Here is a 26,494-nt window from a genome sequence, read left to right on the forward strand (position 1 = left end):
CCCAACTGGTCTCTCACACCAGTGAGGTGGTTACTGGCCAGTCCAAAACCGTCCTCCCACCACGGTCCGGTCCCAGCCACACTGGACTATCAATAGGAGGGATCTTAGTTCCCATCAGGCATGGAGCTAGCCATAATGCCTGCCTGTCAGCCAAAAAAGTAAGAACAGGCAGGCCAGGCCTCTGTCAATCCTCGCATCTCCGGCCAGCGCCACCAGTCCGGGGGGGGGGGAAGAACAGGAACATTCTTTCCCAAGCACCCATCCGCCAGTTCAGGCAATCTTCTAACGGCGGAGAGAGGCAATCCCAGCAGATGTATTAAGTCCGGGAATTCGCCAACATGTCCGCCGGGGCCGATGACCAGGCCCACCATCTGCAGCCACCATCCGGGAGGAGAAAAAGGCTCCGCGCCGCCAAAAACGGCGCCAGCCAGCTGGTGATCGTAAGAAGATCTCTGACCGGTGGGGATCGTCGCCGCTGCCCCTCCGACGAGCAGAGGATATTCACGGTGAACAGGCAGAAAGAAGGAAGGCAAGGCAAGGCGTCCCGGACTTCTCGGCGCCATAGCGGAGAACAGCAGGTCGGCAGGCAGGCAAAGTCTCAAACGCCGCAGTTCAAATCAGAAGCCGCTAGCTGGGGGGGGGGGGCTGAGCACCACAAAAAGCAGCGCCCAGCAGCTGTTTTAAAATCCCCCCAATCCCCAGAGACGCCTCGGCAAGCCGGCAGAAGAGGGAAGCAAGGAAGGCATCCCGGACTTCACATCGCTGTCGCAGTGCTCAACGCCATAGCGAAGCTCGGCAGATCGGCAGGCAGGCAGTTCTCAAGAGCCGACAGTTCAGAGCAGCAAGCTGACAGTTCGGAGGGGGGGGGGGCTCAGCGCCACGACCTCGGGGAGGACAATCCAGGTGCTCAGAGCTCTCTTTGCCACACACGGCCTCCCCGACGTAATTGTGTCTGATAATGGGCCTCAGTATACTGCTGCTGATTTCCAGGCGTTCTTGAAGGCGAACTGGATTAGGCACGCCACCTCCGCGCCTTTCCATCCATCTACCAACGGGCAGGCCGAACGGATGGTAAGGACGACCAAAGACGCACTCCGGCGCATCATCAGCGGGGACTGGCACCACAGACTGGCCAAATTTTTACTAGCCCAACGCACAACACCATGCGTGGCTACCGGCAAGAGCCCAGCAGAACTGCGATGGGGACGGCGCCTCATCACCAAGCTGGACCGCCTACACCCAGACCGGGTAGCAGCCAAAACTGGAAGGGCAACATCACCATCATCACCATCATCACCATCATCACTACCATCACCATTGCCATCATCACCCACACACAGGGTACTCAACCTGGGGGACCTGGTCTGGGCAAGGAACTATGGGGCGGGACATCCTTGGGTTCCGGGGACAGTGGTCGGGAAAACAGGACCCCTTTCGTACATTGTAGGGGTGGAGGGGGACAGACGCATAAGGCGACACATCGATCAGCTCAGAGGAAGAGTCCCTGAGCACGTCACACACGCCCCTGAGCGCGTCACACACGTCCCTGAACTCAACGCACACGATCAACAGGAGGACCACACTCCAGGAGGGGTCAACCCAGCTGAGGACGTCACAGGGCAGGGACCAGAGGAGGAGGACTTCCTGATGCCGGCTCCTTGCAGCCCTGCACAAAGGCCTCAGGAACCCACGGTCCAAGCCCAGGGGCCAAGCACACCCAGACGATCCACCCGTCCACACAGGACACCAGCCTACCTGTCGGACTATGTGTGCAAGTGACCCTCACACAAGGACACCACTGTTTTTATATATATATATACTCATAGTTATAGTAGTTGCATGTTGTTGTTGTTATGTGGGTCTTCTCTAAGGGGGGAGGGGTGTTATGTATGCAGGCACCTGCATAGCAACAGCCACCAGGGGGCGTTGGCCTGGACAGTTTCGGCGGGAAACCTAGGGCCAACCCCATTGGCTGTTAGCTTACCTGGCCAGGTATATAAGGAGGCCAGGTAGCCCTCATTCCCCAGTTCACTTCCCCTTCCAATAAAGAGCTGAACTCACACACCGGCTGGCGTCTCTCTTGCGTCGGACCCACTACACAATAGAGGCCTTCTAGTCCAGCCCCCTGCTCAAGCAGGAGAACCTATACCATCTCAGACAAGTGACTGTCTAGCCTCTTCTTAAAAATCTCCAGTGATGGAGCGCCTACAATTTCTGGGGGCAAGCTATTCCACTGGTTAATTGTCCTCACTGTCAGGAAGTTTCTCCTTAATTCCAGGTTGCTTCTCTCTTTGATCAGTTTCCAGTTTCTTGTCCTGCCCTCTGGTGCTTTGGTGAATAACGTGACCCCCCCTTCTTTGTGGCAGCCCCTTAAATACTGGAATACTGCTATCATGTCTACATGCTTGGCATTGAAGTGAGAACAAACAAATCCAAGTGATTTTATCTGACAGATGCACTGAAAATTCCTCAGCATGGACCTGAAGGTAAACCTCTGAGCCCCCATTACCCAGGAAGGTTACTCTGGGTAATCCTAAACAAGGTTGTTGGGTGGTTCTCTGCAGATACAATAAGAGTGGAGAAATATTGACATTTCATTGCTCTTACTGCCATGAGGTAGGCCTTAACAGTGGCTCTAGCTCAAGATTGATCGGATTCATTCCTCATCTTACTCCAGCGGCACTCTAGACATCTCTTAATCCTTATCAGCTCCCTCAACTCCTCTGTGAACCATTGGGAACACCTGGAGCAATGGACTGAGAGAGGTCACATGGGCATAATCCTGTCCAGGGCCTCCACCACCTACCTATTCCAGACAGTGTTCAAGGCCTCGGTGGGACCATACAGTAGAACCTCAGGCAAATCCTCCACCTCCCTCTGGAACCCCAATGGGTCCATCAGTCACAGGAGGGGTGATTGATCAAATAGATCCTACTACAGAGGGGGTAGTGTAAAGGAATCTCAAAATCACTACGGCATTATCTAACCATGACAGAGGGGACAAAAATACTCCCACCCCCTTTAGATCACATTGCCACTGCTCATACAACAACAGTATCTGGTGTGTGACCACTGTTTTGAGTTGGGCCATGAATGATCTGGGATAGGCCCACGGCCACCATGGTGGTTGTGAACTTCCAGGCTGCTTCTGAGTTCTGCCCCAGGGACAGCAAGTTGAAGTTCCCCCCAGGACCAGCAGCCTAGGGAACTCCACCACCAACCCCACAATGGCCTCTAGCAGCTTGGGCAAGGAGGTTGCTAAGCAGCAGGGAAGCTGGTATAATAGCAACAATCCCTACTGATCCCACAAGCCTATCTTCAAAAATAGGGTCACAGAACCAGCAACTTGTCGAGTAAGGCACCTGAGGCCAATAAAGACTCCCAGATGACAATTGCTATGCCCCCTCCCCTGCCTTGGAGTCTTGGCTGGTGCCATACCCTAAACTCAGCCAAGCAAACTTCAGAGAGAGGAATGCCACCCTCCAAGTCTAGCCAGGTCTCGGTAACACATGCCAGGTCGGCCTGCTCCTCACTGATAAGATCACAAATAAGCGGAGCTTTATGGTTAACTGACCTGGCATTAAGCAACAACAGCCAAAAGCCATCTTCCCCAGGAGTGCCCTGCCCTCTGTTTTCCATCAAAACATCTCATGCCCATCACCACCTGAATAGATTAACCAGCCTCATGGCCCTCAAAGTCCACATCCCCTCCAATTCTGGCCTCCTGGCTCCCCTAGCCAAGAGTCCTTCCACCCACTCTGGTACTGCAGACATCCTACAAGTAGCCCAGGGGCAGTGGCAAGCTCTCATGGAACTTCAGCCCTTGCTGTCAGCATCGTTGGGAGCCCTAACCCACTACCTCTCTGTTGTGATTCAGGGTCAGCCTGTGGGTTCGGCAGTTGGGTCGGATGATTCGGATGACTCAGATGAGGGGGAGGAGGGGGGTGTTGAAGAAGAACTTGCTGATGATGGCTTGGAGGCTCCGCAGAGCCCTCAGCCAGGCCCCTCTTACTTGGTGGAGACCCAGCTGCGTGAGCTCGACAGTGTGGATGAAGATGACCCACAGCTGGCCCTGTTCAAGGACGCCCGACGCAGGAGGCAGTCAAGTAGGAGCAAGCAGAGAAAGGCTGTGGGACTTCTCGGAAGGAGGCAAAGAGAGGCCACGCCCTGAACTCTTATAAAGGGAGTGTTTGGGGGAGGGCTGGTTTGCTGAAAGCAACCGCTCCGATAGAGGATCAAAGCTCCGGTATCTTGTTTCATGTTTTGTTGTTTGTTTGTGTAATAAATTTGGCAGACGTATTCCAGCCTCTGCCGTTTGTACAGGGGTTGCCTTTCTGCAAGGCCGGTAGCAGGCTGGTACAGAACAGTTTGCTTTCAGCCTCCCACCCCTTACTAATATTATGGAGCAGCTACGTGCTGAGAATGCCCAGCTCACCCAGCAACTCACTTTGCTGGCAGCTCAGGTGGCTCAACTGCAAGCTCAGGTTCATGCTGCACCCCCACCCAGGAGAAAATGCCAAGTTGCAATGCCGGATAAATTTACAGGTACTCCAGAACTGTTTCCTGCTTTCCTGGGACAATGCCAGCTCTTTATCAGCATGAGAGCAGCTGATTTCCCCACTGACCGGGATAAGGTGGGGTTTGTGTTAAGCCTTCTTTCGGGTGATGCAGCTCGTTGGGGCACGCCTCTGCTGGCTCAACCTAGCCCATTGTTGGACAACTTTGTGGGGTTTTGTGACCATATGCGTCAGATGTATGAGGACCCTATTAAGACGCAGACTGCCACTCGACGTCTGAAAGCTCTGAGACAGGGTCAACGCCCCCTACAGGGCTATATCAGCGATTTCCGGCTGCTTAGCCAGGATTCCGCCTGGAATGAGGCTGCGCTCGTGGATGCCTTCCAGGATGGATTGTCGGAGGAGATGTTGGATGAGCTGGCCCGCGTGGATATTCCCTCAGACCTGAATGGGCTGATCCATCTCTGCCTGCGGATCGATGCTCGGTTGCAGCAGCGAAGGAGTCGCCGTGCCACCCCACAGACCCCTGCCGCCCCTGTTGTGCATGAGCCCCCAGTTCAAAGGGAGGAGCCAATGGAGCTGGGTGCCGCCAGGTCTCGTCTATCGGTGACTGAAATGAATAGACGACGATCGGGGGGGTTGTGTTTTTACTGTGGGGACCCTGGACATTTGGCTGCTTTTTGCCCAAAGAAGCGACAGCGGGCATCAGTGACCGAGCCTGCCCCGAGAAAGTCCCCTACTTTTCTGTCGGGAAACGCCCCGAGCCCGATCTAGACGGTGTGATAGATCGGGCGTCCCACAACAACACTGAGCGACGTCTTTCCGATGCTGCCTGTGGACCTCCTCGGCATTTGATTTTGGAGGCACGTCTGATCCTTCATGGCAAGCCAGAGGGGATTTCAGTCCATGCCTTAATTGACTCTGGGGCCACCACAAATTTTATGGACTCAGCATTTCTGGCCAAATGGGCTGTTCCCCAGTGCCTGGTGGATCCGCCCATGTTAGTGGAGACTATCGATGGTCGAGTGCTCCTGTCTGGGCCTATTACGGCCGCCACGCAACCATTATGTATGGCCATCAGTTCCCATGTGGAGGCCATCCAGTTCTATATCACCTCAGATCTGCACTTCCCCGTGGTCTTGGGACTGGCATGGCTCCGGGCGCATGACCTACAGATCTATTGGTCACAGAACTTGGTCACCTTCCCAAGCTTGCAGTGCGTGGACCACTCCCGCCATATCTGTGCCGGCCAGGTGGAGGGTTCCCCAGGGGTTTCCTTGCCTCCCGAACTGTCCGACTTTGCTGATGTGTTCAGCGAGTCAGAGGCGGATCAATTACCCCCGCACAGGCCCTATGACTGCCCCATTGATTTAGTCCCTGATGCGCCTCTCCCAGTGGGGCGTTTGTACTCCATGTCGGAGCCCGAGTTGGCTGCATTGCGGGACTTTCTGGAGAAGAATTTGGCTCGCGGTTTGATCCGGCCCTCGTCCTCGCCAGTGTCTGCACCCGTGCTCTTCGTCAAAAAGAAGTCGGGCGAATTACGGCTTTGCTGCGATTACCGGAAACTCAACGCCATCACGGTGCGCAACCGTTACCCGCTGCCCCTCATCCCCGAGCTCTTGGACCGACTCCGGGAGGCTAAGATCTTCACGAAACTGGACCTGCGTGGAGCTTACAACCTCGTCAGGGTTCGGCCGGGTGATGAGTGGAAGACGGCGTTTGGTACTCGCTATGGACATTTTGAGTACACGGTGATGCCGTTTGGCCTGACCAACGCCCCCGCTGTGTTTCAGCATTTCATGAATGACATTTTCCAGGATTTGTTGGACCAGTTTGTCGTGATCTACTTGGACGACATCCTGATCTACTCCCCGTCCCGTGAGGTGCACCATCAGCATCTCCATCAGGTCCTGCAGCGACTCCGAGAACATCGGCTGTTTGCCAAGTTGGAGAAGTGCCAGTTCTACCGGGTGACCATCGATTTCCTGGGTCACCGCATTTCTCCTGAGGGCATCGCCATGGAGCCGAGTAAGGTTGAGTCTTTGCAGAGTTGGCAACCCCCGCGTCGCGTGAAGGATGTTCAGCGACTTCTTGGATTTGCCAACTATTACCGAACTTTCATCCCTGGGTTTGCTGCCTTGACAGCCCCCCTCACCCGGCTCCTGCAGAAGAAGACTCGGTTCCAGTGGAACGCACCAGAACAACAGGCTTTCCAGACTTTGAAGGAAGCCTTCATGAAGGAGCCCATCTTGAAGCATCCTGACCCGCAACGGCCGTTTGTCGTGGAGGCGGACGCCTCCGACATTGCCATTGGGGCAGTGTTACTCCAGGCCACGACGCCCAGCGGTACCCTTTTCCCTTGCGCGTATCATTCATGAAAACTGAACCCTTCGGAGCGCAATTATACAATCTGGGAGAAGGAGCTGCTGGCCATCAAAGCGGCGTTCGAGGCCTGGAGGCATCATCTGGAGGGAGCGCGGCATCAAATCGAGGTCCGGACGGACCATAAGAATCTGGAAAGCCTGCAGACCACTCGGAATTTGAACCAACGCCAGATCCGGTGGTCTCTTTTCTTTGCGAGGTTTGACTTCCGGGTTCGGTACATACCTAGCGGGCACAATCAAAGAGCGGATGCTCTGTCCAGGAAGCCCGAATATTCCCGAGTGGAAGACAAGCTTCTGCCCATGACAGTGATCCCCGTCGAGTCTTTTGCTGCGGTACGGGAGCCGGTTGATATACGGGCTCGTATCCGGGAGGCACAGCAGCAGGAGGTGTGGGTGGCTCAGCGGAAGGAGGAGGTGGGGCCAGATTCTCCTTGGACGGTCACGGATGGACTCTTGTATTATCGTGACCGGCTCTATGTTCCGGGAGGGCCACTCAGGGGACTCATCCTCAGCCAGTGTCACGATAACCCGGCAGCGGGGCATTTTGGCCTGTTCAAGACCCTGAACCTGGTCTCCCGTACCTTCTGGTGGCCCCGAGTCCGACACGACGTCCAGTCCTATGTCACCTCCTGCATCCCATGCAGGCAGGCCAAGTCAGCGACAGGGGCCCCGCCTGGATTACTGCAGCCCTTGCCAACACCCAAAAGACCCTGGGGGGCTGTGTCCATGGACTTTCTGACGGATTTACCCCCATCCTCTGGTTTCACGACAGTGTATGTGGTGGTGGACATGCTGACCAAGATGGCGCACTTCATCCCCTGTCGCGGCTTACCGTCAGCCCGCGCCACTAGTCGTATGTTCATTCAGCAGGTGTATCGGCTGCACGGCCTCCCTGATAGAGTCGTCTCCGATAGGGGGGCCCAGTTTACAGCTCGCTTCTGGCAGGAGTTGATGCATGCGTTGGATATCAAGATTTGCCTCTCGTCCGCGCATCATCCTCAAACTGACGGGGGAACCGAGAAGGTCATCGGTATCCTGGAACAATATCTGCGCTGCTACGTCAATCTGCAGCAGAACAATTGGGTGGACTATCTGGCCATAGCTGAGTTTGCATTTAACAATTCGCAGCACACCTCCACACAGATGACACCGTTCTTGGCCAATGTGGGTTATCACCCCCGGTTTTTCCCCCTTTCTCTCGTGGACTCACCGGAGCCGGCAGCGAACGACTTCATGGCAGAGTTACAGGCGATCCATCGATTGGTGCGACGTCAGTTGGAGAAGGCCAAGGCCGATTACAAAAGGTTTGCTGATCGGTCAAGACGGGATACGCCTCCACTATCGGTGGGGGATCGGGTCTGGTTGTCCACCAGGAACCTACCGTCAACACGGCCGGTGAGAAAGTTAGATCACCGATATTTAGGACCGTTCCCAGTCGAGGCTGTCATCAATCCGGTCGCCTATCGCTTAACTCTGCCACGTTCCCTGCGCGTGCACCCAGTCTTTCATCGGTCTCTGTTGGTCCCCGAGCAACCGGCTTGTCCACTCCGCCAAGCGGAACCTCCCCCATCAGGACCTCGTGATGGAGACAGCACCCCCGAGTACGAGGTCGCCAGCATCAGGGATTCCCGTTGGCTGAAAGGTCGTTTCCAGTACCTGATCGAATGGAAAGGTTACGGACCAGAGGACTTCACCTGGGAAGACGCGACCGCCGTTCATGCCCCTGCGTTGGTGACTGCTTTTCATGAACAATTCCCATCCCGACCGCATCCGGATCGGCAGCCCCGGGGGAAGGGCCCTGCGGTGCGGGATAGTGTTGTGATTCAGGGTCAGCCTGTGGGTTCGGCAGTTGGGTCGGATGACTCGGATGACTCAGATGAGGGGGAGGAGGGGGGTGTTGAAGAAGAACTTGCTGATGATGGCTTGGAGGCTCCGCAGAGCCCTCAGCCAGGCCCCTCTTACTTGGTGGAGACCCAGCTGCGTGAGCTCGACAGTGTGGATGAAGATGACCCACAGCTGGCCCTGTTCAAGGACGCCCGACGCAGGAGGCAGTCAAGTAGGAGCAAGCAGAGAAAGGCTGTGGGACTTCTCGGAAGGAGGCAAAGAGAGGCCACGCCCTGAACTCTTATAAAGGGAGTGTTTGGGGGAGGGCTGGTTTGCTGAAAGCAACCGCTCCGATAGAGGATCAAAGCTCCGGTATCTTGTTTCATGTTTTGTTGTTTGTTTGTGTAATAAATTTGGCAGACGTATTCCAGCCTCTGCCGTTTGTACAGGGGTTGCCTTTCTGCAAGGCCGGTAGCAGGCTGGTACAGAACACTCTCCCCCATCCAACTGCAACCACCCAACCAGCTTTTCTCACTAGCCGGTTAGGTACTGTCCCTCCCAATTCTTCCCTTTTCCTGACCCTCATCCAGGTAAGAGGGTGCTCAATAAACCCTGGTTCACTTGCACACACACCACATCCATACTCAGGTCCACTTCCCCACTGTCTCTCACCCTGAGGAAGGCCAACCATGCCACACTGGTGTGTCCCTCAACTCTAATTACTCCCACATGGGGTCCCCACTCAGCCAGTACCCACTGGGGCCCATCTGCTGGCATCATATATCCACCACTCCAGCCACCAGTTGCCACAGTCCAAAGCCCTTGTTCTCTCCAACTATCACCTCACTGCAGCCCCCCCCATTGCCATTACTGTCATCATCACACACCATCTGCAGAGACTCCGGCAACCTCCTGCTAACTGTTGTGCCTGAGTGGAATCCTGTGGGGGCTCCAACCTCTTTGTCATCGCCTATTCCAGGATATTCTGGTCTGCTTTGGCTCTGCTCCCTCACCTCCCAAGGAGGTACAAGGTGCGTGGCAGCTCTGGCTGCTCAGTTGCTGCTTGCCCCAGCCACTTGGTCACCACTCCCTCTGGCCTGTCTCAGCCCCCTCCAGACACCTTGTTTCTGATGTCCTAAACCAGTCGCTTCTCCACCACCTGGCAGCCCAAACCCATTGACCACTCCACTGGTCTCCACTCTGCTCTGACCCAACCAGCTGGCTGCTCTAAATGCTCATCTTTGGCTCAAAAAACCTGGGTGAAAGACTGGTCAAGGTAGGAAACTGGGAAGGCCATCAGGGAACCCACTGGGTGAGAAAAGCCTGGGCTTGAGGAAACCACTCAAGTCCACAACCTCACCTTGTAGACCTGCACCACACATCTGCTCCCATCTGCCATCTTGGCTCCATATAATATGTAGCACAGAAATGTCTATGCATGAAAATTATAACAGAGAATTTCTAGCATAATTGCCATATGCAAGATATAGATACAGGAAAGAACAAATTTCTTAACCTCCTTGTACAGCCTTTCTACCAAAATATGGTGCACCTTACCTGTAGTGTATATCGGTTTTTGAAGCAGTTGGTAACTAGTTCCCCTTTGGATAGCTGATATAGCCATGTTAATTTTCTTCCACTGTGACAACTTGCATAGAAAGCAGTAAATCTCTGATAACTGCGCTCCAGCTGCAGTTCAAAACAAAACAAACCAACTCTAGTCACTTTCACATATTTCTGGTCTTAAATGCATTTTATTTATTTGTTTTAATATTTTTATTGTAAATAGCTGTTATTTTATCTCTTCATTGTGGGCTGCTGAGAGTTCAGTACAAGAAATGGCAGCTATATAAAAGTTGTAAAAAATAAATTCTACTGATATTGTTTTAAAATCAAGTTAGATTATATTCCATTATTATATGCCTTCGCAAGAAAGATAACTGGGTAGTTCTTCCTGTTCAACCTTTATTAAAATGAGTAGAAACTATGTGGTCATTTTCTTGCAAAGCTGCTGTGCCTTTCAATAAGCTTACTTTGGAGAATTCTCCAGAGGGCTGTATTACATATTTTGTATTACTGTACTATTTTGTACAATGGGAAATCATTGATGCAGGAGAACAGGAAGACAGGGCCCACAGTGATGGGTTCCTTCTAGCCTATTAAACGAAAATAGTTTGGGGAAAATATTTTTTATATTTGTGACCTCTACTATAATGCAACTATGCAACATATCAAAATAATGAAATACATTACTATTACTTCTCCACAATCTGAAGGGTGGAGGTATGTTTGCATCTGCCTATTTCATGGCTGTCATGGAAACTTCCACGTGTTCATAACTTTTGCATAAAATGATTACCACAACAAAAAAATTGTGCTAATGAAGACACACTAAAAGCACATTTCTTTTTCCCATTATTGTAGAGATTCATACCTTTAATTTATTTAAAATATTTTGAAACAATCCTTTATTTTGATGGATTCAATGGCAGAATACAAGAAGCATAAAAACTAATATATGCTACAAATACAATACAAAAGAAAATTACAAAGCAAATTACTGTAGACACATTAAGAATCAGAACAATCTAAGGTTAAAGCAAGTTAAAATGCTTGGGAAAGTAATCTTTAAACTTGTGAAACTAAAGCATCTATTTCAATCATACATCTATAGGAAGGATGGGTGACTTTTTTCCGCTTCAGGGCTCCCCACTTTTAAATCATATTATTTTTGCCTCCAAAAACTATAGTGATTTTGTCCAATGATACAATACTATTAAGGGGGAGAATAGAAAGAAATGCATTATTTCTGGTCAATTTCCTATGGGGCGGGATGTGGACTTGGAAGTTTTTTTTTTAAGTGAGAACAAGAATATTAAGAACACTTTCTGAGTAACTAAATCTTGTATTTCCTTCAGATATTGGGGTCTTACACAGTTTAAGGCTTGAAAGGAAATAACCAGCATCCTGAATAGCAGTCAAAAGCAAACAGGTACTACTGCAATGTCTTTCTTTTAAGATCTGATAGAATATGGGCTCATCTAATTGTAGCAGTTAACATTATGGCAGCTACTTCCTACACAAATTGAAGCTTCTGAATTGGAGTGTATAAATGTTTTTATTTTGAATCCTTTTGAATTTGAAACATACTTCAAAGCAGCCATTTCCAATACAGAATTGGCTGCTGACATTTTGGAAATACTTTGAGCTTGGAATGGAACTGTTTCCAACTTGAAACACTACCAAAATGTTTGGAAAAAATTGCAAACAGTATTACTTCACACATATGATACGAAGACAGACTGTCATCAGCAAACTATATGAATAAAGTTAAATTCAAAATGAAAATGTTTTATCCTCAAAATGCCTAGCAATTGTGATGGAAAGCCTTAAGGACTCCCTAGTTCTATAGCAGCCCCATGATTATCAGGGAAGCTTTAGTGTTTTAATTATCAGATTTATACACCACCCCATTAGGTAGATTTTATTATATAAAATCCAATATCAAAGTACAATCGCATCCATAAATAACCAGTAAAATCAACAACTAAAACTAGCAGAAAAAAGACTATACCCATCTTGTTCTTTATTTCTCAAAGGCTCAGCAGAAGACCACCACTTTGATTACCTTCCAGAAACTTAATAGGGAGGTAGACAAGCTGTTTCACAAGGCTAGGATAAATGCAGAGAAAACTTATTTTTGGACCCATAACCTGCTACCCTCTTATAGGAAGGAGATCATCAGCATATTGCTTGTTCACATGTATAGGCAGATTCTACAGGTGAAACTCAAAAAAATAGAATATCATGCAAAAGTTCATTTATTTCAGTAGTGCAACTTAAAAGGGGAAGCTAATATATGAGATAGACTCATTACATGCAAAGCAAGATAGTTCAAGCCGTGATTTGTCATAATTGTGATGATTATGGCGTACAGCTCATGAAAACCCCAAATCCACAATCTCAGAAAATTAGAATATTACATGCAATCAATAAAACAAGGAGTGTACATAGAACAATATCGGACCTCTGAAAAGTATAAGCATGCATATGTACTCAGTACTTGGTTTGGGCCCCTTTTGCAGCAATCACTGCCTCAATGCGGTGTGGCATGGAAGCTGTCAGCCTGTGGCACTGCTGAGGTGTTATGGAAGACCAGGATGCTTCAATAGCGGCCTTCAGCTCTTCTGCATTGTTCGGTCTCATGTCTCTCATCTTTCTCTTGGCAATGCCCCATAGATTCTCTATGGGGTTCAGGTCAGGCGAGTTTGCTGGCCCATCAAGCACAGTAATCCCACGGTCATTGAACCAGGTTTTGGTGCTTTTGGCAGTGTGGGCAGGTGCCAAGTCCTGCTGGAAAATAAAGTCAGCATCCCCATAAAGCTCATCTGTGGAAGGAAGCATGAAGTGCTCCAAAATCTCCTGGTAGACGGCTGTGTTGACCCTGGACTTAATGAAGCACAGTGGACCAACACCAGCAAATGACATGGCTCCCCAAATCAACACAGACTGGAAACTTCACACTGGACTTCAAGCATCTTGCAGTGTGTGCCTCTCCATTCTTCCTCCAGACTCTGGGTCCTTGGTTTCCAAATGAGATGCAAAAGTTGCTCTCATCAGAAAAGAGGACTTTGGACCACTGAGCAACAGACCAGGTCTGTTTTTCTTTAGCCCAGGTAAGATGCTTCTGACGTTGTTTGTTGTTCAGGAGCGGCTTGACAAGAGGAATATGACATTTGAAGCCCATGTCCAGGATCCGTCTGTGTGTGGTGGCTCTTGATGCACTGACTCCAGCCTCAGTCCACTCCTTGTGAAAGTCCCCAACACTTTTGAATGGCCTTTTCCTGACAATCCTCTCCAGGCTGCGGTCATCCCTGCTGCTTGTGCACCTTTTTCTTCCACACTTTTCCCTTCCACACAACTTCCTATTAATGTGCTTTGATACAGCACTTTGGGAACATCCAACTTATTTTGCAATTACCTTTTGAGGCTTTCCCTCCTTATGGAGGGTGTCAATGATGGTTTTCTGCACAACTGTCAGGTCAGCAGTCTTCCCCATGATTGTGATTCCTACTGAACCAGACTGAGAGACCATTTAAAGGCTCAGGAACCCTTTGCAGGCGTTATGGCTTAATTAGCTGATTAGAATGGGACACTTTGAGCCTAGAATATTGCACCTTTTCACAATATTCTAATTTTCTGAGATTGTGGATTTGGGGTTTTCATGAGCTGTACGCCACAATCATCACAATTATGACACATCACGGCTTGAACTATCTTGCTTTGCATGTAATGAGTCTATCTCATATATTAGTTTCCCCTTTTAAGTTGCATTACTGAAATAAATGAACTTTTGCACGATATTCTAATTTTTCGAGTTTCACCTGTTTTAGGAGGTGCTGATTCTAAAGCTTCTAGGACTGATCCATATATTGCTTTACAGGTCATAACTAGCACTATGCTTCAGACCACATGATAGGCTTAGACGGAGTGGTAAGTACACCAAGAGAATGCCCATACAGTGAGGGGAAAAATTATTTGATCCCCTGCTGATTTTGTATGTTTGCCCACTGACAAAGAAATGATCAGTCTATAATTTCAATGGTAGGTTTATTTTAACAATGAGAGACAGAATAATAACAAAAACATCCAGAAAAATGCATTTCAAAAAGTTATAAATTGATTTGTATTTTAATGAGTGAAATAAGTATTTGATCCCCTATCAATCAGCAAGAATTCTGGCTCCCAGGTGTCTTATACAAGTAACAAGCTAAGATTACGTAGTTACCTGTATAAAAGACACCTGTCCACAGAAGCAATCAATCAATCAGATTCCAAACGCTCCACCATGGCCAAGACCAAAGAACTGTCCAAGGATGTCAGGGACAAGATGGTAGACCTACACAAGGCTGGAATGGGCTACAAGACTATCGCCAAGCAGCTTGGTGAGAAGTTGGTGCGATTATTCGCAAATGGAAGAAACACAAAATAACTGTCAATCTCCCTCAGTCTGGGGCTCCATGCAAGATCTCACCTCATGGAGTTTCAATGATCATGGGAACGGTGAGGAATCAACCCAGAACTACAAGGGAGGATCTTGTCAATGATCTCAAGGCAGCTGGGACCATAGTCACCAAGAAAACAATTGGTAACACACTATGCCGTGAAGGACTGAAATCCTGCAGTGCCTGTAAGGTCCCCCTGCTCAAGAAAGCACATATACAGGCCCATCTCAAGTTTGCCAATGAACATCTGAATGATTGAGAGGAGAACTAGGTGAAAGTGTTGTGGTCAGATGAGACCAAAATTGAGCTCTTTGGCATCAATTCAAATCGCCGTGTTTGGAGGAGGAGGAATGCTGCTTATGAACCCAAGAACACCATCCCCACCGTCAAACATGGAGGTGGAAGCATTATGCTTTGGGGGACAGGACAACTTCACCGCATCAAAGGGACGATGGACTGGGCCATGTACTGTCAAATCTTGGGTAAGAACCTCCTTCTCTCAGCCAGGGCATTGAAAATGGGTTGTGGGTGGGTATTCCAGCATGGCAATGACCCAAAACACATGGCCAAGGCAACAAAGGAGTGGCTCAAGAAGAAGCACATTAACGTCCTGGAGTGGCCTAGCCAGTCTCCAGACCTTAATCCCATAGAAAATCTGTGGAGGGAGCTGAAGGTTCGAGCTGCCAAATGTCAGCCTCAAAACCTTAATGACTTGGAGAGGATCTGCAAAGAGGAGTGAGACAAAATCCCTCCTGAGATGTTTGCAAACCTGGTGGCCAACTACAAGAAACATCTGACCTCTGCGATTGCAAACAAGGGTTTTGCCACCAAGTACTAAGTCATGTTTTGCGAAGGGGTCAAATACGTCTTTCACTCATTAAAATGCAAATCAATTTATAACTCTTTTGAAATGCGTTTTTCTGGATTTTTTTTGTTGTTATTCTGTCTCTCACTGTTAAAATAAACCTACCATTAAAATTATAGACTGATCATTTCTTTGTCAGTGGGCAAACGTACAAAATCAGCAGGGGATCAAATAATTTTTTCCCTCACTGTAGAAGTAAAAAGTTGAAATCATTACTATGTAACTTAACGCACAGAAAAAAGTTGAAATCCCTGCTTTTTTTTCTTCCACTTTACCGCACAATTTACTTCTCCCCATTTTTTATTTACCCACTTTCCTTATTGTCTTTATTTTCATTTGTGTTTTATATTAAGAAAAAGAAAATCTTCCTGGCTCAGCATCAGATAATATACAAAACCAGTAACCAACATGACTAGTCTGCTATGGAAGATAAATTTATTATAGATGACAGCAGTATAGACAGAAAGTGATGGGTAAGGCCAACTCCTTAATCACCTAGTTGGACATCCAAGTTACGATTACATCAAAAAGACTGCTATCTTATTACAGACTGATCTGCCATTAAAGACCAGCAGCACTAAGCTGCAGAGCAACCTAACATACACTGATTAGAGAAAATCCAGAAGAGTGGTAGCTCTCAAGTTTCTTTCTACACTTCCTCTCAATTGTCTAATCCAAATTCCTGGACTTACATGGCTCTATATAGACAGGATCAAAATGATAATATATAATTTGTTTTAGGGTTGCAACAGAAGAAATGTTCCTACTATAAAACCCATGAAACAAAACCTCTGAAGGTGATTAAAATTCAAAATAAATATTCATGCCACCTTAAAAAAGGGGCCTAAAAAAGGAGTATAAATTATGTTATGCTGACATCCACTGACAAAATTAATAAATCCTTCATTTAAAGGAACAATTTGCAGACTATTAATATGATCAGATGGACCTAACTAGAGCTTACCATACTAACTACTCACTAAAACATACACATAAACACAAGGAGAGGATATATATAGCATATTAAGATAGCCAAATGTTTTAAAGAAGTTGCTCACTTTAATGGCTTAACCAGGTTCTACTTTGCCATTAGCCCTCAAAGAATATTACAGTTATCCTATATCTTAAAACATAAGTTTAGAAACTAAGACGGTCTCACCTCTGATGGGAGAGCAAATGTACAAGACATTTGAAAGGGCCAAGATCCAGAGCTTAGAACCTGTATGCTGAAGTCTACTGGTATAAAAAAATGAACAATTAGGTCAGACAATCATTTTATTTTGGTTAATGACCATCAAAAATTAGTTAAAGATGTTCTGTTGCATAAAAATAAAAGAAAAATAAGGAGCCTTCTTTGTTTTCAGAGATGCAAGAAAAGATATTGGAGAAAATCATATAGGAATTATTTCAAACACAAGAGTAAATGAAGTATTTTTAAATTAGAGATGTCATCCAATCAATTCAAGTAACAACATTTATTAATCAAATTTATATGACTGCCCATCTCACAGAAAGCAACTCTGGGAAGTGTATAACAACCCAGTAAACAGTAAATATTATTAAACTGCACAATTCCATGCCTAATGCATCGTATATTTGATTTAAATAAATGTGTTCTAGCTTTGGACTTCTGGTAGAAAAATGGCGGTTTGAACAGTCTCCAGAAACACTCTGGGGGCCAGATTCTCTGTTAGCTAGTATGCTAGCAGGGTTCTAAGCCTGAAGAAACTATCCTGGGTTAGGAAAAGTCTTCAAAATCAACCCCTTTGAACCTCCAGACAACTGGGGCTTGCAGGAAGGCTTTGGAGCTAAGAAGCTGACCGGGTGAATTGCCAGCTTGGGACAGGGCCAACAATAAGCAAGTTCACCATTGACAATCAGCCGTTCATAAATACTTTTAAAATGGACATTGAAACTGCCTTCTACTTCTTTTTTTTTAATTGAAAAGTTTTACAATACATTTTAAAATACAAAAAACTCCCTCCTCCCCCTCCCCAGTCCCCAACCCTCCCCTCCCCTCCCCTCCCCCCTCCCCGACTTCCCAGAGCTGAATACAGGGTATAATAATACAAACAAAAACTAAAATATGCTAACAACAAAAATAACACATTAAGTTCTATCAGACTTTAACTCTCCATAATCATAATATTAATAAAGTAACAAATGACTAATCATACATCATAAAAATCAACTACTTATTCAAATGCTAAATGAAACTTTTTAGTCCCATATTTATTCTGAATATATTCAATCCATCTTCTCCATTCCACAATATATCTCTGTTGCGATTGATCTTTCAAATATGCCGAAATCTTTGCCATTTCCGCCAAATTGGAAACTTTCAAAGTCCACTCTTCTATAGTCGGCAATTCCTCCTTCTTCCAGTATTGCGCAACTAAAAGTCTTGCCGCCGTAATTAGATTCAACATCAACTTAGTATCTATTACAGTAGTATCTGTAATAATACCCAATAAAAACAATTGCGGGGAAAACTTTATCCTTTTCTTAAATATCTTTTGCATATTCCACCAAATTTTAATCCAAAAAGCTTTAACCTTTTTACAAGTCCACCATATATGAAAATATGTTGCATCCTCACAACCACACCTCCAACATTTAGGCTGGCAGTTCGGATACATACTTGCTAATTTTTTAGGGTCTAAGTGCCAACTATAAAGCATTTTATAAAAATTCTCTCTTAAATTTTGGGACTGTGTAAATTTTACATCCCCTTCATGGATTACTGCCTTGTCGTGGCGAAGGGGCTTGCGTAATTCAATGAAGCTATGAGCTATGCCGTGCAGGGCCACCCAAGACGGAAAGGTCATAGCAGAGAGTTCTGACAAAACGTGATCCACTGGAGAAGGAAATGGCAAACCACTCCAGTATCTTTGCCATGAAAACCCTATGGACAGTACCAAAAGGCAAAACGATATGACGCTGGAAGATGAGCCCCTCAGGTCGGAAGGCGTCCAATATGCTACTGGGGAAGAGCAGAGGGCTAGTACTAGTAGTGCCAGAAAGAATGAAGCGACTGGGCCAAAGCCGAAAGGACGCTCAGCTGTGGATATGTCTGGTGGTGAAAGGAAAGTCCGATGCTGTAAAGATTCTTTTTCCATAGGAACCTGGAATGTAAGATCCATGAATCAAGGTAAGCTGGACGTGGTCAAACAAGAGATGACAAGACTAGACATCGACATCTTAGGTATCAGCGAACTAAAATGGACAGGAATGGGTGAATTTAATTCAGATAACCATCAGGTATACTACTGCGGGCAAGAATCCCTCAGAAGAAATGGAGTAGCCTTCATAGTCAATAAAAAAGTAGGAAAAGAAATACTGGGGTACAACCCTCAAAATGACAGAATGATCTCAGTTCGAATCCAAGGCAAACCATTCAATATCACAGTAGTCCAAGTCTATGCCCCAACCACCAGTGCTGAAGAGGATGAAATTGACCGGTTCTATGAAGCCCTACAGCACCTTATAGAACTAACACCCAAAAATGATGTCCTTATCATCATGGGAGATTGGAATGCTAAAGTAGGAAGCCAAAAGATAACTGGAATAACAGGCAAGTTTGGCCTTGGAGTGCAAAATGAAGCAGGGCACAGGCTGATAGAATTTTGTCAAGAGAATACGATGGTCATAGCAAACACTCTTTTCCAACAACCCAAGAGACGGCTTTACACATGGACATCACCAGACGGTCAACACAGAAATCAGATTGACTATATGCTCTGCAGCCAAAGATGGAGAAGCTCTATACAGTCAGTAAAAACAAGACCAGGAGCTGACTGTGGCTCAGACCATGAGCTTCTTGTTGCAAAGTTTAGGTTTAAATTAAAGAAAGTAGGGAAAAGCGCTAGGCCAGTCAGGTATGAATTAAATCATATCCCTGTTGAATATACAGTAGAGGTGACAAATAGATTTAAAGAATTAGATCTGATAGACAGAGTGCCTGAAGAACTATGGACAGAGGTTCGCAACATTGTACAACAGGTAGCAACCAAAACCATCCCAAAGAAAAAGAAATGCAAGAAAGCAAAATGGCTGTCTGAGGAAGCTTTGCAAATAGCTGAGGAAAGGAGGGAAGCGAAAGGCAAGGGAGAAAAAGAAAGATATGCCCAATTAAATGCAGAATTCCAAAGAATAGCTAGAAGAGATAAAAATGCCTTCTTAAATGAACAATGCAAAGAAATAGAAGAAAACAATAGAATAGGGAGGACCAGAGATCTTTTCAAGAAAATTGGAGAGATGAAGGGAACGTTTCATGCAAAAATGGGCATGATAAAGGACCAAAATGGCAGGGACCTAACAGAGGCAGAAGAGATTAAGAAGAGGTGGCAAAATTACACAGAAGAACTATACAAGAATGAGCTTAACGTCCCTGATAATCACAATGAGGTGGTCACTGACCTCGAGCCAGACATCCTAGAATTTGAAGTGAAGTGGGCCTTAGAAAAGCTGAGCAACAACAAAGCTAGTGGAGGTGACAGTATTCCAGCTGAGCTATTCAAAATCTTAAAAGACGATGCAGTAAAAGTGCTACACTCAATTTGCCAGCAAATTTGGAAAACTCAACAGTGGCCACAGGACTGGAAAAGATCAGTTTACATTCCAATTCCAAAGAAAGGCAGTGCCAAAGAATGTTCAAACTATCGCACCATTGCACTCATTTCTCATGCTAGTAAAGTTATGCTTAAAATTCTACAAGCTAGACTCCAGCAGTATATGGATCGAGAACTACCAGAAGTACAGGCAGGATTTCGAAGAGGCAGAGGAACTAGAGATCAAATTGCTAACATACGCTGGATCATGGAGAAAGCTAGAGAGTTCCAGAAAAACATCAACTTCTGCTTCATTGACTATGCTAAAGCCTTTGATTGTGTGGATCATAACAAACTGTGGCAAGTCCTTAAAGAGATGGGCATACCAGACCATCTTATTTGTCTCTTGAGAAACCTATATGTGGGCCAAGAAGCAACAGTGAGAACTGGACACGGAACCACTGATTGGTTCAAAATTGGGAAAGGAGTCCGGCAAGGCTGTATACTGTCGCCTTGCCTATTTAACTTATATGCAGAGCACATCATGAGAAAGGCAGGGCTAGATGAATCAAAAGTTGGAATTAAGATTGCCGGAAGAAACATCAACAACCTAAGATATGCAGATGATACCACTCTAATGGCAGAAAGTGAAGAGGAACTAAAGAGCCTCTTGTTGCGAGTGAAGAAGGAGAGTGCAAAACTTGGGTTGAAACTAAACATTAAGAAAACCAAGATCATGGCATCCGGCCCTCTCAATTCCTGGCAAATAGATGGGGAAGAAATGGAGGTAGTGACAGATTTTATTTTCCTGGGCTCCAAGATCACTGCAGATGGGGACTGTAGCCAAGAAATTAAAAGACGCTTGCTCCTGGGGAGGAAAGCCATGGCAAATCTAGACAGCACACTAAAAAGCAGAGACATCACCCTGTCAACAAAAGTGCGTATAGTCAAGGCTATGGTCTTCCCAGTTGCAATGTATGGCAGTGAAAGCTGGACCATACGAAAGGCTGAGCGCCAAAGAATTGATGCCTTTGAACTATGGTGCTGGAGAAGACTCCTGCGAGTCCCTTGGACTGCAAGGCGATCAAACCGGTCAGTCCTAGAGGAGATCAACCCTGACTGCTCTTTAGAAGGCCAGATCCTGAAGCTAAAACTCAAATACTTTGGCCACCTAATGAGAAGGAAGGACTCACTGGAGAAGAGCCTAATGCTGGGAAAGATTGAGGGCAATAGAAGAAGGGGACGACAGAGAATGAGGTGGCTGGATGGAGTCACTGAAGCAGTAGGCGTGAGCTTAAATGGACTCCAGAAGATGGTAGAGGACAGGAAGGCCTGGAGGAACATTGTCCATAGGGTCGCGATGGGTCGGACACGACTTCGCAACTAACAACAACAAAATTTTACATTTCTAACCCAGATCTTTTCCCAAATGTCCATTGTTATAACTTCTTGAAAATTCTGGGCCCACTTTATCATGCAATCTTTAACAAGTTCCGTTTCTGAGTCAATTTCTATCAATGCATTATATATCCTTTTAATATGTGCTTGACCTTGATCTCTAATTTGTTTTACCAAATTTTCATCAGTCATCGAAAAGCCAGCTTTCTGGTCCTCTTTCCATCTTGCCTGTAATTGTCCATACTGAAACCAAGTTTGTACAATCTTTCCTTCTTTTAAAATATTATATGGCTTTAATTGCCATACATTCCTTTCCAAACTTAAAATTTCCTTATATGTAGTCTCATCCTTCTACTTCTACTGCCTTCTACTTCTTAAACACATTATTTTCCTTATTTACCTATTTGCTTCAAAACAGGCTTTTTTCAGTTGCAGTCTACTTTAATTTGCAAAAAAATGAATTTGAAATTGTATTGTGTGCTCATGATGAACATGTTATTTGTAAAGTATATAAACTATTGTTGAAATTGAATTTGGAAAAGAAATATGTGAAACAGTGTATAATTCAGCCGGCAAGGAACTTTGAATACAATATAATGGTTGACCAATGAGAAAATATGTGAACAGTATAAAATTTACATTGAACTATAATTTGAAAGAAAATGTTTATAAAATGATGTATCATTGGTACTAAACACCTGAAAAATTGTCAAAGATGTATAAAGGACTTTCAAATATAAGTTGGAAATGTAATTAAGAAGGTACTTTTTATCATCTTTGGTGGACTTGTGATAAAGCACAGAAATATTGTGCTAATATTCATGTTATAATGCAGAAGATTTTCAAAACTAACATAAAATTGAAACCTGAGGTTTTTCTTTTAGGATTATTAAATAAGGAATAGGAAAAAGATTTGGAACTTTGTTATTGTATACAGGTGAAACTCAAAAAATTAGAATATCGTGCAAAAGTTCATTTATTTCAGTAACACAAGTTAAAAGGGGAAACTAATATATGAGATAGACTCATTACATGCAAAGCAAGATAGTTCAAGCCGTGATTTGTCATAATTGTGATGATTATGGCGTACAGCTCATGAAAACCCCAAATCCACAATCTCAGAAAATTAGAATATTACATGCAATCAATAAAACAAGGAGTGTACATAGAACAATATCGGACCTCTGAAAAGTATAAGCATGCATATGTACTCAGTACTTGGTTTGGGCCCCTTTTGCAGCAATCACTGCCTCAATGCGGTGTGGCATGGAAGCTGTCAGCCTGTGGCACTGCTGAGGTGTTATGGAAGACCAGGATGCTTCAATAGCGGCCTTCAGCTCTTCTGCATTGTTCGGTCTCATGTCTCTCATCTTTCTCTTGGCAATGCCCCATAGATTCTCTATGGGGTTCAGGTCAGGCGAGTTTGCTGGCCCATCAAGCACAGTAATCCCACGGTCATTGAACCAGGTTTTGGTGCTTTTGGCAGTGTGGGCAGGTGCCAAGTCCTGCTGGAAAATAAAGTCAGCATCCCCATAAAGCTCATCTGTGGAAGGAAGCATGAAGTGCTCCAAAATCTCCTGGTAGACGGCTGTGTTGACCCTGGACTTAATGAAGCACAGTGGACCAACACCAGCAAATGACATGGCTCCCCAAATCAACACAGACTGGAAACTTCACACTGGACTTCAAGCATCTTGCAGTGTGTGCCTCTCCATTCTTCCTCCAGACTCTGGGTCCTTGGTTTCCAAATGAGATGCAAAAGTTGCTCTCATCAGAAAAGAGGACTTTGGACCACTGAGCAACAGACCAGGTCTGTTTTTCTTTAGCCCAGGTAAGACGCTTCTGACATTGTTTGTTGTTCAGGAGCGGCTTGACAAGAGGAATATGACATTTGAAGCCCATGTCCAGGATCCGTCTGTGTGTGGTGGCTCTTGATGCACTGACTCCAGCCTCAGTCCACTCCTTGTGAAAGTCCCCAACACTTTTGAATGGCCTTTTCCTGACAATCCTCTCCAGGCTGCGGTCATCCCTGCTGCTTGTGCACCTTTTTCTTCCACACTTTTCCCTTCCACACAACTTCCTATTAATGTGCTTTGATACAGCACTTTGGGAACATCCAACTTATTTTGCAATTACCTTTTGAGGCTTTCCCTCCTTATGGAGGGTGTCAATGATGGTTTTCTGCACAACTGTCAGGTCAGCAGTCTTCCCCATGATTGTGATTCCTACTGAACCAGACTGAGAGACCATTTAAAGGCTCAGGAACCCTTTGCAGGCGTTATGGCTTAATTAGCTGATTAGAATGGGACACTTTGAGCCTAGAATATTGCACCTTTTCACAATATTCTAATTTTCTGAGATTGTGGATTTGGGGTTTTCATGAGCTGTACGCCACAATCATCACAATTATGACACATCACGGCTTGAACCATCTTGCTTTACATGTAATGAGTCTATCTCATATATTAGTTTCCCCTTTTAAGTTGCATTACTGAAATAAATGAACTTTTGCACGATATTCTAATATTTTGAGTTTCACCTGTATGTTGACTGCAGCAAGAATTCTATATGCACAGAAATGGAAAGATATATCAATCCCCACAACAGAAGAATGGATGGAAAAAGTGATGGAGCTACTGTAGCAGAAATGGCAAAATTGACTGCTTCAATTAAAGAACATATCCAGCTTTGTTTCTACTTGGAAGCCACTTCTGGATTTTGTGCTCAAGACAGAAAAAATGAACTCTTGATTTTGTATTTTACTGAGCTGAAAAAAGTTGGAAGTCAATACTTTTCTTCTTTCCTCCTTTATCATACACTTCTCTCCCTTTCTTATCCTTTTTCATTTCCCTACTAACTTTACTTTCATTTGTATTTTACATTGTTATAATTTCAACAAAAATTATTAAAACTTAAAAAAATGTTCTAGCTTTCCAGGATCTTATTTCTCTTTAATACAGCCAAGTAATAACTCCCAGCTACATTTACATATTGCTAAGCTAAGCTAAACTAAGCAAAATTCATTTCTCATTGGAACTTGCATGGGAAAACCTGGGAATTCCAGAGGTACTGGCTAATTTCAGAAGTTAAGAAAAACATGCAGAAGCAGTCACTTCTGGACAATTGCCAAGAAAATTGAACAGGTATGTCTATATAGTTTCTAGGAGTTGAGCCTGACTTATGGAAGTCTTACCTTTTTTATTGGAATGTGCTAGAGATCTAAGATCTAACTGGAAACCAGGTATGAATCCATTTAGAATTGTTAGACTTCTAAGCTAAAATTCTATCATGAGTACTAGAATAGTATTGCACACAAAAGTCCATTCTTGGGTTCCAATCTTTCCCCATCCTGACCCCTTCTTTCTCTCAGCTGTAAAATTATGAATAAAACAGTTTCTAAAAATGGAAGTTGGAAACTCTTAATAGTTCAAGGCAAATCATCTTAAGTACTACCAGTAGTTCTAAATTATAAGCAGTTCTGCCTTACAGGAAAAGGTTTGCTGTACATTTTGACCCTTTTCACTGCTTGTTATATAAACTGGTCTCCTGAAATGCTTGCTAGTTCTGGCCCATGTTTTAACAATATTTCTTTTGCAAGGTTCTTCTGCTATACCCAATTTGGTCCCTTCCCATTCTGTTTTTGGAGAGTTACCTTACTGACAGACTGAATCCTAAACCATTTACATAATTTATGTCCAAAACATGTCTGATTTGGGGGGAAAAGGAAGACTTTCTTCATTGATATACTATTCACTTTCACCAGACTATAAGAAATGTATATTAATCTACACGTTTTAAAACAGACACACTTTAATTTTGCTTACAATCCAATGGCTCCGAATTGGATAGGTGCTTTTTGAACTGCTCATTCAAGTCTTTGCTTACACCAATATCTTGGAACATCCTTTGAAGTTTGGATGTGTACTCAAAGCCACAAGCTTGCTGTAATGAATTACAGAACAATTATAAAGTTATACATTTTGGCAGAAAATAATGCACACACTACAGTGATACCTAGTCTACAAGTCCTCCAATATAATGTAACCCAGAGGTCAACTTTTTTGGCACCAGGGACTGGTTTCATAGAATAAAATTTTTCCATGGATGGGGGGGAGAGAGAGAGAGAGAGAGAGACTCAGCACTGCACAAGCGCCCAGCAGTCTTGGAAAAGATGCAAATGAGTGAGTGATTCTCTTGGAGACTCAGTGCTTAAGGGGAAATGTAGCTTCTCCCCTCCCCCCTCCCCCATTGCAAGCCGGTAAGAGTGCACTTGGCTCGCAAACTTGGAGAGTGGCAGGAAGAAAGTAGGAACACACACACCAACACACACACACACACCAACCAGACACATAAATACACCAAATTAAACCTGGAAAAGCAGGCAGGATGTTGCCAAAACACAAGGTACCTGGAGCATCAAAATAAAAGCAAAAACTTCAGCTGAAGTGCAACGGAGCCCAGCGGTCTTAGAAAAGGTGCAGATGAGAGAGAGAGAGAGAATCCCTTGGAGACGCAGTGCTTAAGGTGAAAGGTAGTTTCTCCCTGCCCCTATTCACACCCTGAGAAAGACACCCTCACACACACATACCTTGGGGGGTGTCCTCCTCCAACAAGGTTTTGGGGGAGCCCCTAGTTGCAAGCTGGGCTGGCATGCATTGCAAACTTGGAGAGTTGCACAAAGGGAGCGTGAGCCCAGCTGGGGTGCCAGGAGAGGGGGAGGAGGAAAGTGAGGAAGAAGAGGAGGAGGAGGAAGAAGAATGCAATGTCGCGTGGTCGCACAGAGAGACGGACACTTGAGCTGGGTAGTACTTCTTTATTGGGTCAGGAATGAAGCTGGAGCAAAGGGGTTACCTGGCGTCTCTTTATACCTGCCCAGGTGAATCGTGACCAATAGATTCAAACCTGGGCTTCCCGCCAGTGCAGGTGGCCAATGGATTTAAACCCTGGCTTC

General features: G+C 45.5%; 1 protein-coding gene across 1 annotated transcript in view; it reads right to left on the minus strand.

The window, feature by feature from the left end:
• Nucleotides 1-26,494, minus strand: part of LOC308676692 (cullin-1-like) — a gene marked incomplete at its 5' end in the record, with an annotated part of 384,730 nt that overhangs the window by 44,349 nt on the left and 313,887 nt on the right. Inside the window, 3 exons of the mRNA XM_081342685.1 lie at nucleotides 10,283-10,414; nucleotides 16,755-16,831; nucleotides 25,368-25,485. Of these exons, the coding sequence (XP_081198811.1) occupies nucleotides 10,283-10,414; nucleotides 16,755-16,831; nucleotides 25,368-25,485 (327 nt within the window). The remainder of the gene's footprint in view (nucleotides 1-10,282; nucleotides 10,415-16,754; nucleotides 16,832-25,367; nucleotides 25,486-26,494) is intronic.

Source organism: Vipera berus (assembly GCF_964194415.1).
Source record: "Vipera berus genome assembly, chromosome: W".
Lineage (NCBI taxonomy): Eukaryota > Metazoa > Chordata > Lepidosauria > Squamata > Viperidae > Vipera > Vipera berus.